General features: G+C 43.9%; 3 protein-coding genes across 3 annotated transcripts in view; all 3 read left to right on the top strand.

Moving 5' to 3' along the window:
• The window catches only part of LOC149468140 (uncharacterized), a 212,024-nt gene that overhangs the window by 172,155 nt on the left and 20,126 nt on the right, over positions 1-19,743 (top strand). The gene's annotated exons all lie outside the window — the stretch shown is intronic.
• On the top strand, positions 8,109-8,836 carry LOC149468142 (uncharacterized). The gene has a single exon (XM_089670630.1). The coding sequence runs from the start codon at positions 8,130-8,132 to the stop codon at positions 8,766-8,768; it is 639 nt and encodes a 212-aa protein (XP_089526756.1). The 5' UTR covers positions 8,109-8,129; the 3' UTR covers positions 8,769-8,836.
• LOC149468141 (uncharacterized) lies at positions 10,753-19,439 on the top strand. Its single transcript, XM_089670650.1, has 2 exons — positions 10,753-10,904; positions 16,764-19,439. The coding sequence occupies exon 2, from the start codon at positions 17,277-17,279 to the stop codon at positions 19,437-19,439; it is 2,163 nt and encodes a 720-aa protein (XP_089526776.1). The 5' UTR covers positions 10,753-10,904; positions 16,764-17,276.

Raw genomic sequence — 19,743 nt, 5'->3', positions numbered from 1 at the left:
TGTGGCCCTCAGTAACAGTTCTGTGTCCCTGAGTAACAATTCTGTGTCTGTGCGAGTAACAATTCTGTGGCCCTAATTAACAGTTCTGTGGCCCTCAGTAACAATTCTGTGTCCCTGAGTAACAATTCTGTGGCCCTAAGTAACGGTTCTGTGGCCCTCAGTAACAATTCTGTGTCCCTGTGTAACAATTCTGTGTCTGTGCGAGTAACAATTCTGTGGCCCTAAGTAACAGTTCTGTGGCCCTCAGTAACAGTTCTGTGTCCCTGAGTAACAATTCTGTGTCTGTGCGAGTAACAATTCTGTGGCCCTAAGTAACAGTTCTGTGGCCCTCAGTAACAGTTCTGTGTCCCTGAGTAACAATTCTGTGTCTGTGCGAGTAACAATTCTGTGGCCCTAAGTAACAGTTCTGTTGCCCTCAGTAACAATTCTGTGGCCCTAAGTAACAGTTCTGTGGCCCTCAGTAACAATTCTGTGTCCCTGTGTAACAATTCTGTGTCTGTGCGAGTAACAATTCTGTGGCCCTAAGTAACAGTTCTGTGGCCCTCAGTAACAATTCTGTGTCCCTGATTAACGTTTCTGTGGCCCCAAGTAACAGTTCTGTGGCCCTCAGTAACAATTCTGTGTCTGTGCGAGTAACAATTCTGTGTCTGTGCGAGTAACAATTCTGTGGCCCTAACAGTTCTGTGGCCCTCAGTAACAATTCTGTGTCCCTGATTAACGTTTCTGTGGCCCCAAGTAACAGTTCTGTGGCCCTCAGTAACAATTCTGTGTCTGTGCGAGTAACAATTCTGTGTCTGTGCGAGTAACAATTCTGTGGCCCTAAGTAACAGTTCTGTGGCCCTCAGTAACAATTCTGTGTCCCTGATTAACGTTTCTGTGGCCCTAAGTAACAGTTCTGTGGCCCTCAGTAACAATTCTGTGTCTGTGCGAGTAACAATTCTGTGGCCCTAAGTAACAGTTCTGTGGCCCTCAGTAACAGTTCTGTGTCCCTGAGTAACAATTCTGTGTCTGTGCGAGTAACAATTCTGTGTCTGTGCGAGTAACAATTCTGTGGCCCTAAGTAACAGTTCTGTGGCCCTCAGTAACAGTTCTGTGTCCCTGAGTAACAATTCTGTGTCTGTGCGAGTAACAATTCTGTGGCCCTAAGTAACAGTTCTGTGGCCCTCAGTAACAGGTCTGTGTCCCTGAGTAACAATTCTGTGTCTGTGCGAGTAACAATTCTGTGTCTGTGCGAGTAACAATTCTGTGTCTGTGCGAGTAACAATTCTGTGTCTGTGCGAGTAACAATTCTGTGGCCCTAAGTAACGGTTCTGTGGCCCTCAGTAACAGTTCTGTGTCCCTGTGTAACAATTCTGTGTCTGTGCGAGTAACAATTCTGTGGCCCTAAGTAACAGTTCTGTGGCCCTCAGTAACAATTCTGTGTCCCTGATTAACGTTTCTGTGGCCCCAAGTAACAGTTCTGTGGCCCTCAGTAACAATTCTGTGTCTGTGCGAGTAACAATTCTGTGTCTGTGCGAGTAACAATTCTGTGGCCCTAAGTAACAGTTCTGTGGCCCTCAGTAACAGTTCTGTGTCCCTGAGTAACAATTCTGTGTCTGTGCGAGTAACAATTCTGTGGCCCTAAGTAACAGTTCTGTGGCCCTCAGTAACAGTTCTGTGTCCCTGAGTAACAATTCTGTGTCTGTGCGAGTAACAATTCTGTGTCTGTGCGAGTAACAATTCTGTGTCTGTGCGAGTAACAATTCTGTGGCCCTAAGTAACGGTTCTGTGGCCCTCAGTAACAGTTCTGTGTCCCTGTGTAACAATTCTGTGTCTGTGCGAGTAACAATTCTGTGGCCCTAAGTAACAGTTCTGTGGCCCTCAGTAACAATTCTGTGTCTGTCCCTGAGTAACAATTCTGTGGCCCTAACTAAAGTTTCTGTGGCCCTAAGTAACAATTCTCTGGCACTCAGTAACAATTCTGTCTGTCCCTGAGTAACAATTCTGTGGCCCTAATAACGTTTCTGTGGCCCTAAGTAACAATTCTCTGGCACTCAGTAACAATTCTGTCTGTCCCTGAGTATGAATTCTGTGGCCCTAACTAGCGTTTCTTTGTCCCTAAGTAACGATTCTGTGGCCCTAATTAACAATTCTGTGTCCCTGAGTAATGGTTCTCTGTCCCTAAGTAACGTTTCTCTGTCCCTAAGTATCGTTTCTGTGGCCCTAACTCTGTCCCTAATACAGAGCGGTCTGCCTCTGTTCAATGACTGCAGGCAAATGAAGAATTCCAAAATGGCCGCTATTTATAGCTCGACCATTACACAGTGCTAGCTGGCTGGCTGCTGATTGGCTGATGCGATCACATGTCGTTGAGGAATGCATTATGGGTCAGCGCGCCTTGTCTGCGCGCCTTCCCAGACATCCCCGCTCCGTCGCCGCACATGTCAGCCGCCATTTTCGGAAAAATTTCGATTCGCGCGTCCGAATTAGGCTATTTTTCGGATTCGGCGCGAATCGAAATTTTTCCGATATTCGACTCGAATTCCACTTCGGCTACTTCGATTCGCTCATCTCTAGAAGTGATGTCAGGTACAGGCAGAAAGTTCCAGGGGAAACATGAGTAAGTAGGAAGCAGAGAGGAGACATTCCTGGATCTGGCAGTAAAGAGGTAATACGGAGATGAACCCCTTCAGGGGGAGGAGTTGATGATAATATATCTTGCTCCCAAAGCTGGCCTACATGGTTTAGAAGGACACAAGGATCTCTACAAGGACGTCATGATGGACAATCAGCCGCCCCTCACATCACCGGGTAAGAGGAGACTTTATTGTAAAGGAGAGAGCAGTACGGAGGATCCACCTAGATCCCCCATCATCTGATAAACACATAGAAACAATGGATTCAGTCAGTGTGTGTGTTTCCTACAGATGGATCCAGTCATGGGAACCCACCAGAGAGATGTCCCCGTCCTCTGTATTCCCGGGATTCCACACAGGAAGGTCACACCATCCCTCACCATCATCAGGTAGATGACAATTATTGGTAGTTGTGATTTATACACAGCATGTTTGTTACAATGAATGTTTTATTATATCTTTCAGAGTGGAATCCTCGGGGATGATAATATTGATGGTAAAGAAGAGTATAAAGAGGAGGATGAGGAGTATGGAGTGATGGAGGAGTTTTCAGAAGGACACAAGGAGATGATGGAGCCACCTAATACCAGGAACCCCCCAGAGAGATGTCCCCGTCCTCTGTATTCCCGGGATTCCACACAGGAAGATCACACCATCCCTCACCATTGCAAGGTTGGTGGGATGGAGTATCTAGAACATGGACTTGTAGAGATGAAGTGTGGATTTTGTGTGTGAGCTTTTATTTTACATGTGATATTTTCTCTACTTTTCTTGGTTTAGGGTGAAGATCTGATAGATATAAAAGTTGAGGTGAAAGCAGAAGAAGAAGAGGCGTATGTGAGGGATGATCAGCAGTCTATGGAGGAGGATGGAATAACGGGGACATTTATAGAGGAGGACACTCCTACAGAGATCAGCACAGGTGGGTCATGAACACTAAATCCATTCCTCCACCCATACTGCTCACTGATTGGTCCAGAGTAGGGCGGGGACTGGGTGATATCAGCCTGTAATCCCCTGGTCACTTTCCTGAGCTGTGTTCCCCGTCCTGTATTCCTGGATTTCTCTCGGATAATCTTCCTTCTCTGTGCTGCAGACACAATTTATGTATCTAGACTGGATTTATGGAGGTTCTGGGGTTCAGCTGGCAGAAAAATGTTGATCTCCTTCATAGGCATTCTATGACCTAGGTACCTGGGGAATGTACCTGAGGTCTTCTACCCCATATCCTGGATTTAAAGGCTCTGTGACAGTACAATTCTCCCAGGGTTCCTTGCTCTGTAGTCTGCTGGCTTTGCCGGGTGGAGGGATATGTCTGTATAGTCTCAGACCCAAGTCACTGAGTGCAGTCTCAGGAGATGGGAGGCAGCGGTGTGGGATCTCTGCAACTTGTCTACAGTAAACATGTAAACTGCCACTGATTACTAATATACTCTATGCACTATATACTCTATGTTGTACATTACATACTCCTGACCCCTGCACTATATACTCTATGTTGTACATTACATACTCCTGACCCCTGCACTATATACTCTATGTTGTACATTACATACTCCTGACCCCTGCACTATATACTCTATGTTGTACATTACATACTCCTGACCCCTGCACTATATACTCTATGTTGTACATTACATACTCCTGACCCCTGCACTATATACTCTGTTGTACATTACATACTCCTGACCCCTGCACTATATACTCTATGTTGTACATTACATACTCCTGACCCCTGCACTATATACTCTATGTTGTACATTACATCCTCCTGACCCCTGCACTATATACTCTATGTTGTACATTACATACTCCTGACCCCTGCACTATATACTCTATGTTGTACATTACATACTCCTGACCCCTGCACTATATACTCTATGTTGTACATTACCTACTCCTGACTCCTGCACTATATACTCTATGTTGTACATTACATACTCCTGACCCCTGCACTATATACTCTATGTTGTACATTACATACTCCTGACCCCTGCACTATATTCTCTATGTTGTACATTACATACTCCTGACCCCTGCACTATATACTCTATGTTGTACATTACATACTCCTGACCCCTGCACTATATACTCTATGTTGTACATTACATACTCCTGACCCCTGCACTATATACTCTATGTTGTACATTACATACTCCTGACCCCTGCACTATATACTCTATGTTGTACATTACATACTCCTGACCCCTGCACTATATACTCTGTTGTACATTACATATTCCTGACCCCTGCACTATATCCTCTATGTTGTACATTACATACTCCTGACCCCTGCACTATATACTCTATGTTGTACATTACATACTCCTGACCCCTGCACTATATCCTCTATGTTGTACATTACCTACTCCTGACTCCTGCACTATATACTCTATGTTGTACATTACATACTCCTGACCCCTGCACTATATACTCTATGTTGTACATTACATACTCCTGACCCCGGCACTATATACTCTATGTTGTACATTACATACTCCTGACCCCTGCACTATATCCTCTATGTTGTACATTACATACTCCTGACCCCTGCACTCTATACTCTATATTGTACATTACATACTCCTGACCCCTGCACTATATACTCTATGTTGTACATTACATACTCCTGACCCCTGCACTATATACTACATGTTGTACATTACATCCTCCTGACCCCTGCACTATATTCTTTATGTTGTACATTACATACTCCTGACCCCTGCACTATATACTCTATGTTGTACATTACATACTCCTGACCCCTGCACTATATACTCTATGTTGTACATTACATACTCCTGACCCCTGCACTATATTCTTTATGTTGTACATTACATACTCCTGACCCCTGCACTATATACTCTATGTTGTACATTACATACTCCTGACCCCTGCACTATATACTCTGTTGCACATTACATATTCCTGACCCCTGCACTATATCCTCTATGTTGTACATTACATACTCCTGACCCCTGCACTATATACTCTATGTTGTACATTACATACTCCTGACCCCTGCACTATATACTCTATGTTGTACATTACATACTCCTGACCCCGGCACTATATACTCTATGTTGTACATTACATACTCCTGACCCCTGCACTATATCCTCTATGTTGTACATTACATACGCCTGACCCCTGCACTCTATACTCTATATTGTACATTACATACTCCTGACCCCTGCACTATATACTCTATGTTGTACATTACATACTCCTGACCCCTGCACTATATACTACATGTTGTACATTACATACTCCTGACCCCTGCACTATATACTCTATGTTGTACATTACATCATTCTGATACTATATAGTCATATCTGCTGTATCTTATACAATATATTGTACATTCCATAGTCCTGACTTCTCTCCCCCCACCACCCTCTGCTACAGTATCTCCCAGACGTGAGTCCCCCCCTCACATTTGTGTCAATATTTGATTCTCTCTTTTCATGTGACAACACTGAAGAAATGACACTTTGCTACAATGTGACGTAGTCAGTGTACAGCTTGTATAACATGTAAATTTTCTGTCCCCTCAAAATAACTCAACACACCGCCATTAATGTCTAAACTGCTGGCAAAAAAAGTGTGCCCACTCCTAGGTAAAAATGTTCAAATTGGGCCGAAAGTGTCAATATTTTGTGCCATTATTTTCCAGCACTGCCTTAACCCTCGTGGGCATGGAGGTCACCAGAGCTTCACAGGTTGCCATTGGAGTCCTCTTCCACTCCTCCATGACGACATCACGGAGCTGGTGGAGTTGCGCTCCTCCACCTTCCATTTGAGGATGCCCCACAGATGCTCAATAGGGTTCAGGTCTGGAGACATGCTTGGCCAGTCCATCACCTTTACCCTCAGCATCTTTAGCAAGGCAGTGGTGGTCCTGGAGGTGTGTTTGGGGTCGTTATCATGTTGGAATACTGCCCTGCATCCAGTCTCTGAAGGGAGGGGATCATGCTCTGCTTCAGTATGTCACAGTACATGTTGGCATTCATGGTTCCCTCAATGAACTGTAGATCCCCAGTGCCGGCAGCACTCATGCAGTCCCAGACCATGATACTCCCACCACCATGCTTGACTGTAGGCAAGACACACTTGTCTTTGTACTCCTCACCTGGGTACCGCCACACACGCTTGACACCATCTGAACCAAATCAGTTGATCTTGGTGTCATCAGACCACAGGACGTGGTTCCAGTAATCCATGTCCTTAGTCTGCTTGTCTTCAGCAAACTGCAGGCTTCCTTGTGCATCATCTTTAGAAGAGGCTTCCTTCTGGGACGACAGCCATGCAGACCAATTTGATGTAGTGTACAGCATATAGTCTGAGCACTGACAGGCTGACCCCTCCCCCCCACCCCTTCACCCTCTGCAGCAATGCTGGCAGCACTCATACGTCTATTTCCCAAAGACAACCTCTGGATATGACGTTGAGCACGTTCACTCAGCTTCTTTGGTCAACCATGGCGAGGCCTGTTGTGAGTGGAACCTGTCCTGTTAAACCGCTGTATGGTCTTGGCCACTGTGCTGAATCTCAGTGTCAGGGTCTTGGCAATCTTCTTATAGCCTCGGCCATCTTTATGTAGAGCAACAATTCTTTTTTTCAGACACTCAGAGAGTTCTTAGCCATGAGGTGCCATGTTGAACTTCCAGTGACCAGTATGAGAGAGTGAGAGCGATAACACCAAATTTAACACACCTGCCCAAGAGGGTTAAGGCAGTGCTGGAAAATAATGGTGGCCATGCAAAATATTGACACTTTTGGCCCAATTTGGACATTTTTACTTAGGAGTGGGCACACTTTTTTTGCCAGTGGTTTAGACATTAATGGCTGCATTGAGTTATTTTGAGGGGACAGCAAATTTCCATGTTATACAAGCTGTACAATGACTACGTCACATTGTAGCAAAGTGTCATTTCTTCAGTGTTGTCACATGAAAAGAGAAGATGGCGATGAGTGATAGAGGGGGTGGGGGCCCTCGTCCTATAATCCCCTCATCACTGTCCCTCCTATAAAAGACAGTTCTGGTTGTTTCCTCACTCTCTGACTAAGGTCCATGAATAAAGAAATGACCTGGTAGGAGATCAGAGGAGCCATTTCCTAGTTCCCTTGAGGGTGGAATTGTAAGCTCCTCAGAGACCAAGCTGCCTGATGTGGGCGGAGTCCTGGTTTGGGGGAACCAATCAGCTCCTGTCTAGTAATCCTCTTTGTCTTTGTATTTTAGTCCATGGCAGGGAGATGAGGAAAACCTCCGAGGATTGTCTCACTTTGTCTCCAGACTGGAAAGTAGAAGATGAGGACATCACACAGTATAGTCCAGGAGAAAACCCGGCTCCCTCCAATGTCCATCCGGCACCACCCAGTGTAGATGGACCATCGGATTCCTCGTACCCTGAGGACCCTCAGACTGTGCAGGACCGGGCCGGCCTTCCAACAGAGAAGAGGTTTTCCTGTACTGAGTGTGGGAAGTGTTTCTGTTTTAAATCACATCTTAACATGCACAAAAGATCTCACACAGGTGAGAAGCCATTTTCCTGTCCTGAGTGCGGGAAATGTTTTTCATTAAAGACTAATCTTCAAATACATCAGAGATCTCACACAGGAGAGAAGCCATATACCTGTCCTGAGTGCGGGAAATGTTTTTCTGGTAAGTCCAATTTTTACAGACATCAGAGATCTCACACAGGGGAGAAGCCATTTTCCTGCCCTGAGTGCGGGAAATGTTTTTCATTAAAGACCAATCTTCAAATCCATCAGAGATCTCACACGGGGGAGAAGCCGTATTCCTGTCCTGAGTGCAAGAAATGCTTTTCACAGAAGTCTGATCTTTACACACATCAGAGATCTCACACGAGGGAGAAGCCTTACTCCTGTCTTGAATGTGAAAAATGTTTTTCAGAGAAGTCCAGTCTTTACAAACATCGGAGATCTCACACAGGAGAGAAGCCGTATTCTTGTCCTGAATGTGGGAATAGTTTTTCAAGGAAATCACATCTTCACAGACATCTGAGATTGCACACAGGGGAGAAGCCACTTTCCTGTCCTGAGTGCGGGAAATGTTTTTCTAGGAAATCGCATCTTTACAATCATCAGAGGTCTCACACGGGAGAGAAGCCACTTTCCTGTCTTGGATGAGGGAAATGTTCCTCACTGAAGTCCGGTCTTCCTGTACATCAGGGGTCCCACACAACCCTGGAGGTGTATTAGTGCCTTGAGTGCGGGAAATGTCTTCTAGATGAATGTTGCTGGACATGCCAGCTCTCATGTGGGGAAGAAGCACACCCTGATATACACCTCGGATATACTCCATGGCTGATCTTCATCTTGGAAGAAACAGTTCATAAGGAGATCAGAGGTCACCAAAGACATGGATAAAGTGTGGGACCGGCTTGGCCATTTTTCAGTGTAATCTTTCACAAATTCTTAGAGGTCTATGTTTATAAAATGAGTGGAATAAATATGAAATGTGTTTGCTCAGCCATGACACATATTGTCCGTATTTTATTTCATATAGTGGTTTCCTATGACCATCTAGTGCAGGGCTGTCAGACTCTGTCATTGTGGGCACACTAAAATTGTTGGTCATTGATAACAGTAGAAAAATAAAAATGGAGCCATTGCTTTTCATTGGCTGAGTACATTTTGTGGTGGGAGATTTCATAACTTTTTAGAGATCTATTTAGGAAATCTTAGTTGAATGAATGTGATGATCCTTCCCCCAGCTGTGATGAGTTTTGGCCATTGTTAGGATAGATCGGTTTCATGCCGGCACCCTCCATACAATCACGCCGGATACAAAGTACTCTGGGAATAATGCAATTCAGACACTGAGGTGTGAAACGCAGAATTCAAAGTCTTTATTGTTTGAGGTGAAATCCAGAGATAACAATGGAAACCCACGAGTAAAGGACTCACTGGAAGAGAAGTCCTCAAGAGAACAGAGCTGCGGCTTGAAACACAATTTGTATTGAAATTGACATGACAACAATAGAAAGCTGACATTGCCCTCCACCCAGCACAATAAAATCATGACAACGTTGCCATACAGAGAGGCACCCACCTAGGCACCCGGGTCCACGCTACACGCACACGTACAGCACTAAGATTGGCCAATATAATGAGGGAATGTGAAACCCAAGGAGGGTCATTCCACATCAAACATAGAAATCAAGGGAGATCAAAAATAATAAAAAAAAAAATGGAAGTAGAGTAATCACGGACGTCAGTGGAGCCAAATGTAGATAGTGGCAGGATCAAAAAACAATAAAACAGACTCAGACAGTCCTTGTGTAGGTGTATATGAATCCCGGTATATCCATAGAAGGCAGTCCAGAACACACCACATGTGTGAAAGATAATTGTAAGGATAGGAATACAGCCCGTTGCTCCTATAAACCAAATAGATGGACCCCCAATAGAGGGATGTGATAAACAACCGGAAGCAGTATATAGAAATGGGGAGACAAACGGTTATCATTTACTAGACCATATGGATCAATCCCTTGATGGTTGTTGAGGCCTGAAGGGAAATGTATGTCTTTTAGGTCTGTCATTTTGTTTTTCCCCTCCACTCCATTTTATATTCCATGTTGATTAATTGTTTTGTATTATAACCAGAATGAGTTAATGAAAATATGCTGTCAGTTATGTATTACAGAACTATACTCACAAAATTCTTCTATCTTTTATCTTAGCTTAGCCTTGGTAGAGACGGTGAAAGTATCCAACTATTTCTTTGTATTAACAAGCACCTGTTTCTGTTATGATACAATTAAATGTCAAATATTTCTGTCCCATGAGAAAATAATTGTTTGTTACTTATAACTAATTACAATGCCTGAGAAAGATCATGTTCACAGCCTTGAAAGTATCTAGCCAGATTCTATTGTATGTAGCAGATAAGTTTTTATGTAATATTATAGACATTCCTTATTCTTGGGAAAGTTAAATTTTGCTTCTCATCATTATTCAGGATTGACGTAAATGCTTGTATTTGTATTCAGCCAATCAATTACTGAGAATTAAGTTTTTCCCAGATACTCTGTGCCCCCACCTTTCTTTTTTGTTATATTAATCCTCTTCCCACTAATAAAAAATGTAGATTAATTTCACCTACACTGTGTGCACTTGTCTATTACTTAGGTGAAGTTAGTCTTCTGGACGTCCATACCTTCAAACAGACTGATCAAGACAGATAGCCAGGGGCTAGCGACAACCTTTCAATTGGAGGTCCCACCGAGATCGGGAGGTCAACCCGTTTGCGGTCACCCGGTAAGATAAACAAAATCTGTCTGTCTGTCCGGCTGTCCGTGGGCTCTGACTAAACTCTCGATCTCTGAACTGACAGGAGTATTCTGGGAATACTCCATTGAGTCTCAGGGAGACTCAGATAAGGAAAGGTGATTTCTGTAGACGGGGTCTACATTCAAAATACCTAGACAGGGTCTAGGTATAATTACAGAGTCTTAACGAGTCTGTTGAGGGTAACCAACTTTCTTTTCTTTGCTTCTATTATCAAATGCATAGAGTATAAAATAATTTGTTTATGCAAATAAGTGAACCCGGTTGGTAAGTGAACGGGTCGAAGTTATTGAAATAGAGTCAATATTTAAGTTCTTACTGTCTATCCTTTATTGAGGGTGATAAGTGGTCACGTGTCACTCGACCCGCTCCATACTGTCAGCACGGCTGAAGTACCACTGTGACTAGCTCACGTTTATGGAAGGCGCACCAAAGTGAAAACTGCGGTGGCAGCTGAGCACTGTGAGCATTCCACTAGATCTCACATATGTGTGGTATATTGATCCAACATACCGGGGTAGATGTAGGAGAACACATAATCAGACACATTTCCGTTGACCCTTACAACATACACCACGCGTCTCCTACCATAGATAATCCAAAACAGTACTGTAAAAGACAGTACCTTTATAAACATAATTTTTCCTTTTTAATACATAACGATTTTATTGGGCGAACTTTAGGAGATTTACGATTTTTTATCAAGTCATTTAACAATTTTGTAGGACCAATATGGGAGGTGGTAAATCTAAATCAATTTCCCACCCCCCTCCTCAAGCTGAAGAGACATGCAAGGACTACATAGCTCGTGTCTGTGGCACGGACTATTTCCTCATTAACCCTTTTGTAGATAATCTTTCTGAATGGACTGAGTCCATGGGAAGTTGTAGTCCTTTCCCTAGGAACGGGGCAAATGATTCCTTCCATATGGATATGGTAAAGGGGCTGTGTTTAGGAGATGAGGAGGCATGGCCATATTTTGGTCCCGACCCTCAATGGGACCATAACTATATGGAAGAAGGAGGACTAAATTGGTTAACATATGCTCCACACTGGTATGAGACAACTGATAAGGGACAGAAAGTGAAAAACAAAAATAGTCAGGTTAAGTTTCACGAACTACAAAATAAATTGACAGCAAATATTAAGCCCAACAAACCTCCTCCATATAAACACATCTATCCCTCTTTATCACAAAAGGACATAGATGAACTTATGATGACTAGTGCCACCCTATTACCCCCACCACCCACTGTTCCCACGGTGCCTGACCAAAGACAAGACGTTCCCGGAGCAGACGGTTCACCCGTCATAGCAGACACAACAACTCATGACCACCCAGAACAGGAATCTGACGAGGAGGAAAGCCCTCCTCCCTCGAGACATGAGACACAACCTGACTCCACGCAGTCCAAAGCCACCCCAAGACGGTCCGTTTTAAAGATAGAATTACCACGAAGGACAGGTAGGAATACTAGCAAGAGTAATGAAGCAACACACCTGCCGTTTATGACGGTTGGGGAGCAACTCTTAAAGAAACCAATCGAAATCGAGGACATTAATAAAATAGTGAAACACTGCCCCAAACCAAACACGGCACCACAGGGCACCATTACTTATTTAAAGAAAGCATGTAGGGGGAGAAATTACACTCAGGAGGACATGCGGTTAATCATAGACGGAGTTGTAGGGACACACTCTGGATGGGATTGGACAAAGGTACCCTCCATTAACAACATTCAAACGGGTGACCCCAATGCTAATCCCATTGTTCCCTATCCCACAGCCTCTACCTATGCCCTTAACACCCCAGAGGGACAAGAAACCATGTGGCAGGAGATTATTGACCATATGACGGAGATCTTTAAAACCAGATCCTCCCTTTCCACTGCTATAGCCTGTAAACAGAAGGGCTCTGAGACCCTTACTGAATTCTGGAGGAGATTTGATGCCTGTTGGACTCAGGAAGCAGGACTGGAGAAGACTAATAATGCCAGCCTCCTGATTTCAACATGGATCAGTAATACCCTGCCACACTTGACGGTCCCAATCAGGCAAATGATTCCCTCATGGACATCCGATACACTAGATGATTTTCAGAAACAACTTTATGATAGAGAAGCTGCAGGATGCTTTGACATCAAGAAAACAACGCCCTCTACACATAACTACGACAATATCCTCGCACCACAGAGAGGAAACCATCCCCGTGGAAGAGGTAGAAGGGGAGGACAGACAGGTAGAAGCGCCCCTAATAAATACCAACAACCCCAAACTCACCGCAACTTAGATTTCTCACCGGTCCAAGACCCACAGGTTTGCTATAACTGTGGCAGGCCAGGACATTGGGCCAGAAACTGTCCACAACCCAATAAGAAACAACAACCTAGGAATGAAAGCGCAACAATCACACAAAAGCCAGCACCACCCCAGTTCCCCATAGATTGGAATAACCACCAAACCTCACGTTTCTGAAGGGGCCCGGAGGCTGGTATCCCGACTTTTCCTCAGATCACTGACAGTTGGAGGGAGGCTCCCTTGATTGTTCTCAACATCAATGGATCCTCCATTCCATTTCTCGTTGATTCTGGGGCAACCACTAGTGTGATATCTGAAGAACACTATGATGGTCCTAGAGGAAAGTCGGAGCCTTCTGTGGGTATAAATGGGATACCAACAAAAACTTACTGCACAAGACCACTCATCATTACAGATGCAGGAGATGTGGTAACCAAACATGTGTTCAGGATCATACCAGGGTGTCCTGTAAATCTACTAGGGAGAGACCTCTTTGACAAATTAAGTCTTTCCATTTCAGTCTCCCCACATGGTGGGGATTACAGGCAGAATCTCCACTGTTACCCATCTCAATCCCCAGAGGCAAACATCAGCAAGCCCTACCCGAGATCTTGGCTTTCCAGGATCTCCCAGAAGAATTATGGGCTACAGAAGAGTTTGACACGGGTCTAATCTCCTGTACCCCATACAGGGTCACCTTAAAACCAAATGTGGCCCCAGTGTTTCAAAAACAATATTCCCTGTCACAAGAGAAAATTGAAGGTATCACCCCAATGGTTGAGAGGTTCTTACAGGAAGGTATTCTAGAAGAGATTATCTCTCCCTATAATACCCCTATGAACCCGGTAAAGAAACCCAATGGTACATACCGATTTGTACAAGATCTGAGAGCGGTTAATGACCTGGTGCAGCCTATAGCCCCCATAGTACCAGATCTAAATGCCCTTCTCACTCGCATACCACATGACGCAGCAGTATTTACTGTAATTGATCTTAAAAACGCCTTTTTCAGTGTCCCAGTTGACAAGGAGACAAGACCCATTTTTGCTTTTTCCCTTGATGGGCGGCGCCAACTGACCTGGTGCAGAATTCCACAAGGCTTTGTGGACAGTCCCGTGGTATATAGCATTGTTTTACAGTCCACTCTAAGGCCCTGGCAACCCCCCCAAGGTTCGGTAGTACTACAGTACGTCGATGACTTGATGGTCTGTAGTAAGTCATGGGAGTCCTGCCAATCAGATAGTGAATCACTGATGTTATGGTTATGGAAGTGTGGTCACAAAGTGTCTAAGCAAAAGTTGCAGTGGTGTAAGGGACAAGTACAGTATTTGGGCTGTGTCTTCACAAAAGGTCAAAGGAGAATCAGTCCTGAGCGCATCCATGCCATCTTGGGCCTGGTCACCCCACAAACTAAGAAGGAAATGCTGTCCTTTCTTGGAATGATAAACTACTGTAGGCAGTGGATCGCTGACTGCTCCTATTACGACAACATTTTAAGACAAGCCACCCTGAAAGATGCCCCAGACACCATACACTGGTCTAATGAAATGTTACAAGCTTTTCAAACTTTAAAAAGGTCTATGATTGTCAGCCCTGGTTTAGGACTCCCAGACTACAAACTTGTATTTCATGTGTATGCTAGAGAAAATTGTAAAACCATGGCGGGCGTGCTGGCACAAGAACACGGTGGCAAGCTACGGCCTGTAGCTTATTTTTCAAAGGTCATGCCTCTCCAAGTCCAGGGACTCCCCTCATGTTTGCGGGCGTTAGCGACATGTGCTATGATAGTGGAAATGTCAACTGTTCTCACATTAGGCCACCCCACCGAACTTCATACTTCACACGATGTAGTTACTCTTCTTAAGGGTATACACACACATGTCTGCCCAACGACTCAGCGGATATGAGGTCATTTTGATGAGCAACCCCATGTTGCATATCAAGTATAGCGCAAACAACTCAGGTCCAGCAATGATCCTAAACGCACTGTTGGGTCTCAAATCGTCAAACGATCTGGAACCCAAGGCTCATGACTGCCTCAAATCCATTGAGGCTAATACTTCACCCAGACTGGATTTATCAAAGTTTCCAATCCCAAATGCTGATGTTGTTTTCGTAGATGGCTCCTGCACTAGGCCCAACGATAACACTTACCATGCTGGCTATGCTGTAGTTAAACTCCCTAACACCGTTATAGAAGCAAAACCAATCACTTTTCAATCAGCCCAGGCTGCTGAATTGATTGCTCTCACTAGAGCATGTGAACTGTACAAAGACCAGTCTGTCACTATTTACACGGATTCCAAATATGCCTATGGAACAGTGTATGACCATGGTGTATTATGGTCTCTCAGAGGCTACATAGGAGCTGATGGGAAAAAGATTGCCCATTCCCAACTAATAGCCAATTTTCTCAAGGCTCTCACACTTCCCAAGGAACTTGCTGTCATACACTGCAGAGCACATACCAAAGGGGACGATGATATAACAAAAGGTAACGCTCTAGCAGATTATGAAGCAAAAAAGGCGGCTCAACAGCAACTTGCTTTACTACAGATGCCCACTCTATGCCCCATCCTCCCAGATGATTCCCAATTGATCACAACCTTGCAGCAGTCAGCTTCCACAGAGGAGCTCAAAGACTGGTGCTATCCTATTTTACAGAAGAATCCAAAGACTGGATTAATCTGCAAAGAGGGGAAACCATGCATCCCACGGTGTAGCGCCCCGATATACATTGCACAATACCATGGGATAGGACATATAGGATGGAAGACAACCCTAAAACAACTTCAAAAAGATTTTTATATCACAGAAGTGGCGGAGTTAGTACAAGATTATGTGAAAAGATGCATCACATGTATCAGGAGTAACCCAAACAACCCAAATAAAGCCATGCATCAACACCTGCCTTACCCCACAACACCTTTTATACATCTTCAAATTGACTTTACACACATACCCCAACCAAAGGGAGGACAACAACCAGCTTGTGTGGTCACAGATGTGTTTTCCCGATGGCCAGAAATGTACCCCACAAAAAGAGAAGATGCCAAAACCGTGGCTAGATTGCTCACACGGGAAATAATACCTAGATGGGGAGTGCCATTACAGATCAATTCAGATCAGGGTCCAGCTTTCACCTCCCAGATCTGCAAGGAGCTGGCCAGATCTTTGCGGATTGAGTGAAAATTTCACATCCCATATCACCCACAGAGTTCAGGGATAGTGGAAAGGATGAATAGGACTATCAAGGATAAGTTAAGGAAGGCAACAGGAGGCACATATAATGACTGGAAAAGGTATCTCCCAGCTATATTGGCAGAAATTAGGATGACACCAAACAAGACTACAGGATACTCACCTTTTGAAATCCTTATGGGAAGACCATTCCCTACCCCCTGGGCCAGGGATATATTCATGACAGGAGACAACTATGATAATATCAGAGATGAATATGTAAGGAAGCTTATTGAAATATTGATAAAAACTGAGAACGATGTTATCCGCAAGCTCCCGTCTTTTCCACAGGAAAATACCCACCCGTTCCAGGCCGGAGATCGTATTGTCGTAAAACAACTGACGAGAAACAAGAAACAGCAGGATTTCGCCTATGGACCAGAAACTACGGTCGTAGCAGTAACCAGAACAGCAGTCCTCACTGAACATAGCCCCACCTGGATCCATGCTTCCAGAGCAAAGCTGGTCGAGAAAGGCCCAGGACCAGACCCAAGGGAATCAAGGAAAGGAGGTACTAACGGGGGCAGAAAGCCCTGACCTCGAACAGGACAATCAAGAAAAGGAGGTACTAACGGGGGCACAAAGCCCTGACCTCGAACAGGACAATCAAGAAAAGGAGGTACTAACGGGGGCACAAAGCCCTGACCTCGAACAGGACAATCAAGAAAAGGAGGTACTAACCGGGGGCAGAAAGCCCTGACCTCGAACAGGACAAGGTGCTGTTTATTAAAGGAGGTGAAGCAGGTAATACAAATCCTCGAAGAGTGAGTGAAGCCGGTAACAAAGCCTCTGAAAATAATCAAGATGAGCATTCTATTAGCCAAGGACTCTGGCAAACTATGGATTCTCCTGGGACTGATTACATTTTTAGTGTTTACCCCAATATGGATAGTGACTAACTGCATATACTCCCCAGAGGATTTGGGTGCTGTTCAGGTTATATGTGGTCACAACAACAATGATAAAAACACCTCAGAAAAACACACATTTGATAAAAACACCTCAGAAAAACACACATTTGATAAAAACACCTCAGAAAAACACACATTTGATAAAAACACCTCAGAAAAACACACATTTGATAAAAACACCTCAGAAAACACACACCCAATACACACTAGGACCAAAAGAGAAACCAATGTACCAGCACAGAAACCAAAGGTTGCTATAACCAGAGAGGGGAAGATTATTACATTGTGGTTTGACTCTTCTAATACCTATGTTGCTACCTTTTCTTTCACCTATGACGACCTAACAGAAAAAGGGGATGAAGAGAGTAGCAGGAAAAGGGCGCATAAGAGGGAGGGAATAGGTTACATTTGTGTAACTGATGATTATTGGGGGAGTAACTGTGATTATTGGGGAGCAGTGGGATGGAACATAGGAACTGACTGGGGATACAAACCTGACACAGCCATAAATAAGAAGGACAAGAACGGAAAATCCCTCATAAACAGAATGACTCTTACCAAGCCCAATGCCAAATATACGCTTACCATAGAAAATCCCAGCCCTAGTGATTCGGGAATGTATGTATTTGGGTTATACTGGGGAGGAGGTATATCGGGCACAAGGGGAAAATTTAGGATACAAGACATGCATAATAACAATGATTACAATCCCCTGAAGCCACGTATCAGTACTATTAGGGATATGATTGCCATTGCTGATCCTTCTTTTGAAGATACCGTAGCAGCGGAGACGGGATTTTCAGATGTAAATCTTTGGTTAGAATGGATGAGGTACAGCGCCCTGCAGTACAACAAGTCTAATTGTTATGTCTGTGGAGCAGCCAGACCCCATGTGGGAACAGTGCCACTAAACCTTCCTGAAGATGTTGAAGAATGTTTTCTAAGTCTTTTTACAGGAACACATGACAAGAATGCTTCCTGTGAAACCTGGAAAGCAAAGTATCCCATAGTTACAAAAAACCCCAAACCAGGCGAAGGTTTGCAAATTTACCCAGGGAATTATACCTGCTATAGAGGAGTGGCAAGGAAAAGAAGTTTTGGAAATTTTACAAAAGGTTTTTGTCACACATACAGCAACATCTCATCTAGGCTTTTACAGAATCAGACACAATCTTTAGGTGATATCTATTGGATTTGTGGTGATGGTATGATCAGGTCTAGATTGGAGAAGGAGTGGTCTGGTGAGTGTGCTTTGGCCAAAGCTATTATGCCCCTGCATATTTTTAGTGAAATTCCTTCTGAGATCCCTGAAGATGTAACAGGAGGTACTCAGAGGTACAAGAGGGAGGCCCCGATGGGTAGTTTTGACCCACATGTGTATATAGACGCCATAGGGGTTCCAAGAGGGGTCCCAGATGAGTTTAAGGCCAGGGACCAGGTCAAAGCAGGTTTTGAGTCAATCATTCCAATCATCACTGTCAACAAGAATGTTGATTGGATAAATTATATATATTACAATCAACAGAGGTTTGTCAACTACACCAGGGATGCATTGAAGGGGATAGCGGAGCAGTTGCAGGCTGACTCCACCATGACCTTCCAAAATCGTATGGTCTTAGATATGATGCTTGCAGAAAAGGGTGGTGTGTGTGCAATGATAAAAGGAACAGGTACTTGTTGTACCTACATCCCAGACAACACTGGGCCAAATGGCAAAGTCACTATGGCTATAAAAAAACTGTCTGATCTGTCGGAAGAGTTGAAAAGGAATTCAGGGATCACTGATCCATGGGATCAATATTTTGGATGGCTCAAGGGATGGAAGCAGATGCTAGCACAAATAGGAGTGATTATTGTAGTCACCCTGATACTTCTAGCCCTGATAGTGTGCTGTGTGATTCCGTGTATTAAGAAGCTTATGAACAAAGGTATAGATATGACTATGTACGAGGAAGAAATCCAAGAACAAACTGCCCCACTGAACCCGAAACCCAAAGAGTACAATAGTTATCTAGCCAAATACAGAGAGAAGCAGAAAAAGAACTATGTTGTATAAGGGGGAATTAAAATCATATATGTAAATAATGATTATAAGAGGGGATTGAAGGGAAATGTATGTCTTTTAGGTCTGTCATTTTGTTTTTCCCACTCCATTTTATATTCCATGTTGATTAATTGTTTTGTATTATAACCAGAATGAGTTAATGAAAATATGCTATGTCAGTTATGTATTACAGAACTATACTCACAAAATTCTTCTATCTTTTATCTTAGCTTAGCCTTGGTAGAGACGGTGAAAGTATCCAATTATTTATTTGTATTAACAAGCACCTGTTTCTGTTATGATACAATTAAATGTC

Source organism: Staurois parvus, unplaced genomic scaffold (genome assembly GCF_062004578.1).
Source record: "Staurois parvus isolate SC_StPar_1 unplaced genomic scaffold, SC_StPar_1.0 ptg000092l, whole genome shotgun sequence".
In the NCBI taxonomy this organism is placed as follows: domain Eukaryota; kingdom Metazoa; phylum Chordata; class Amphibia; order Anura; family Ranidae; genus Staurois; species Staurois parvus.
Note: the sequence above shows the minus strand (reverse complement) of the source record. Positions and strands in the feature narration are given on the sequence as shown.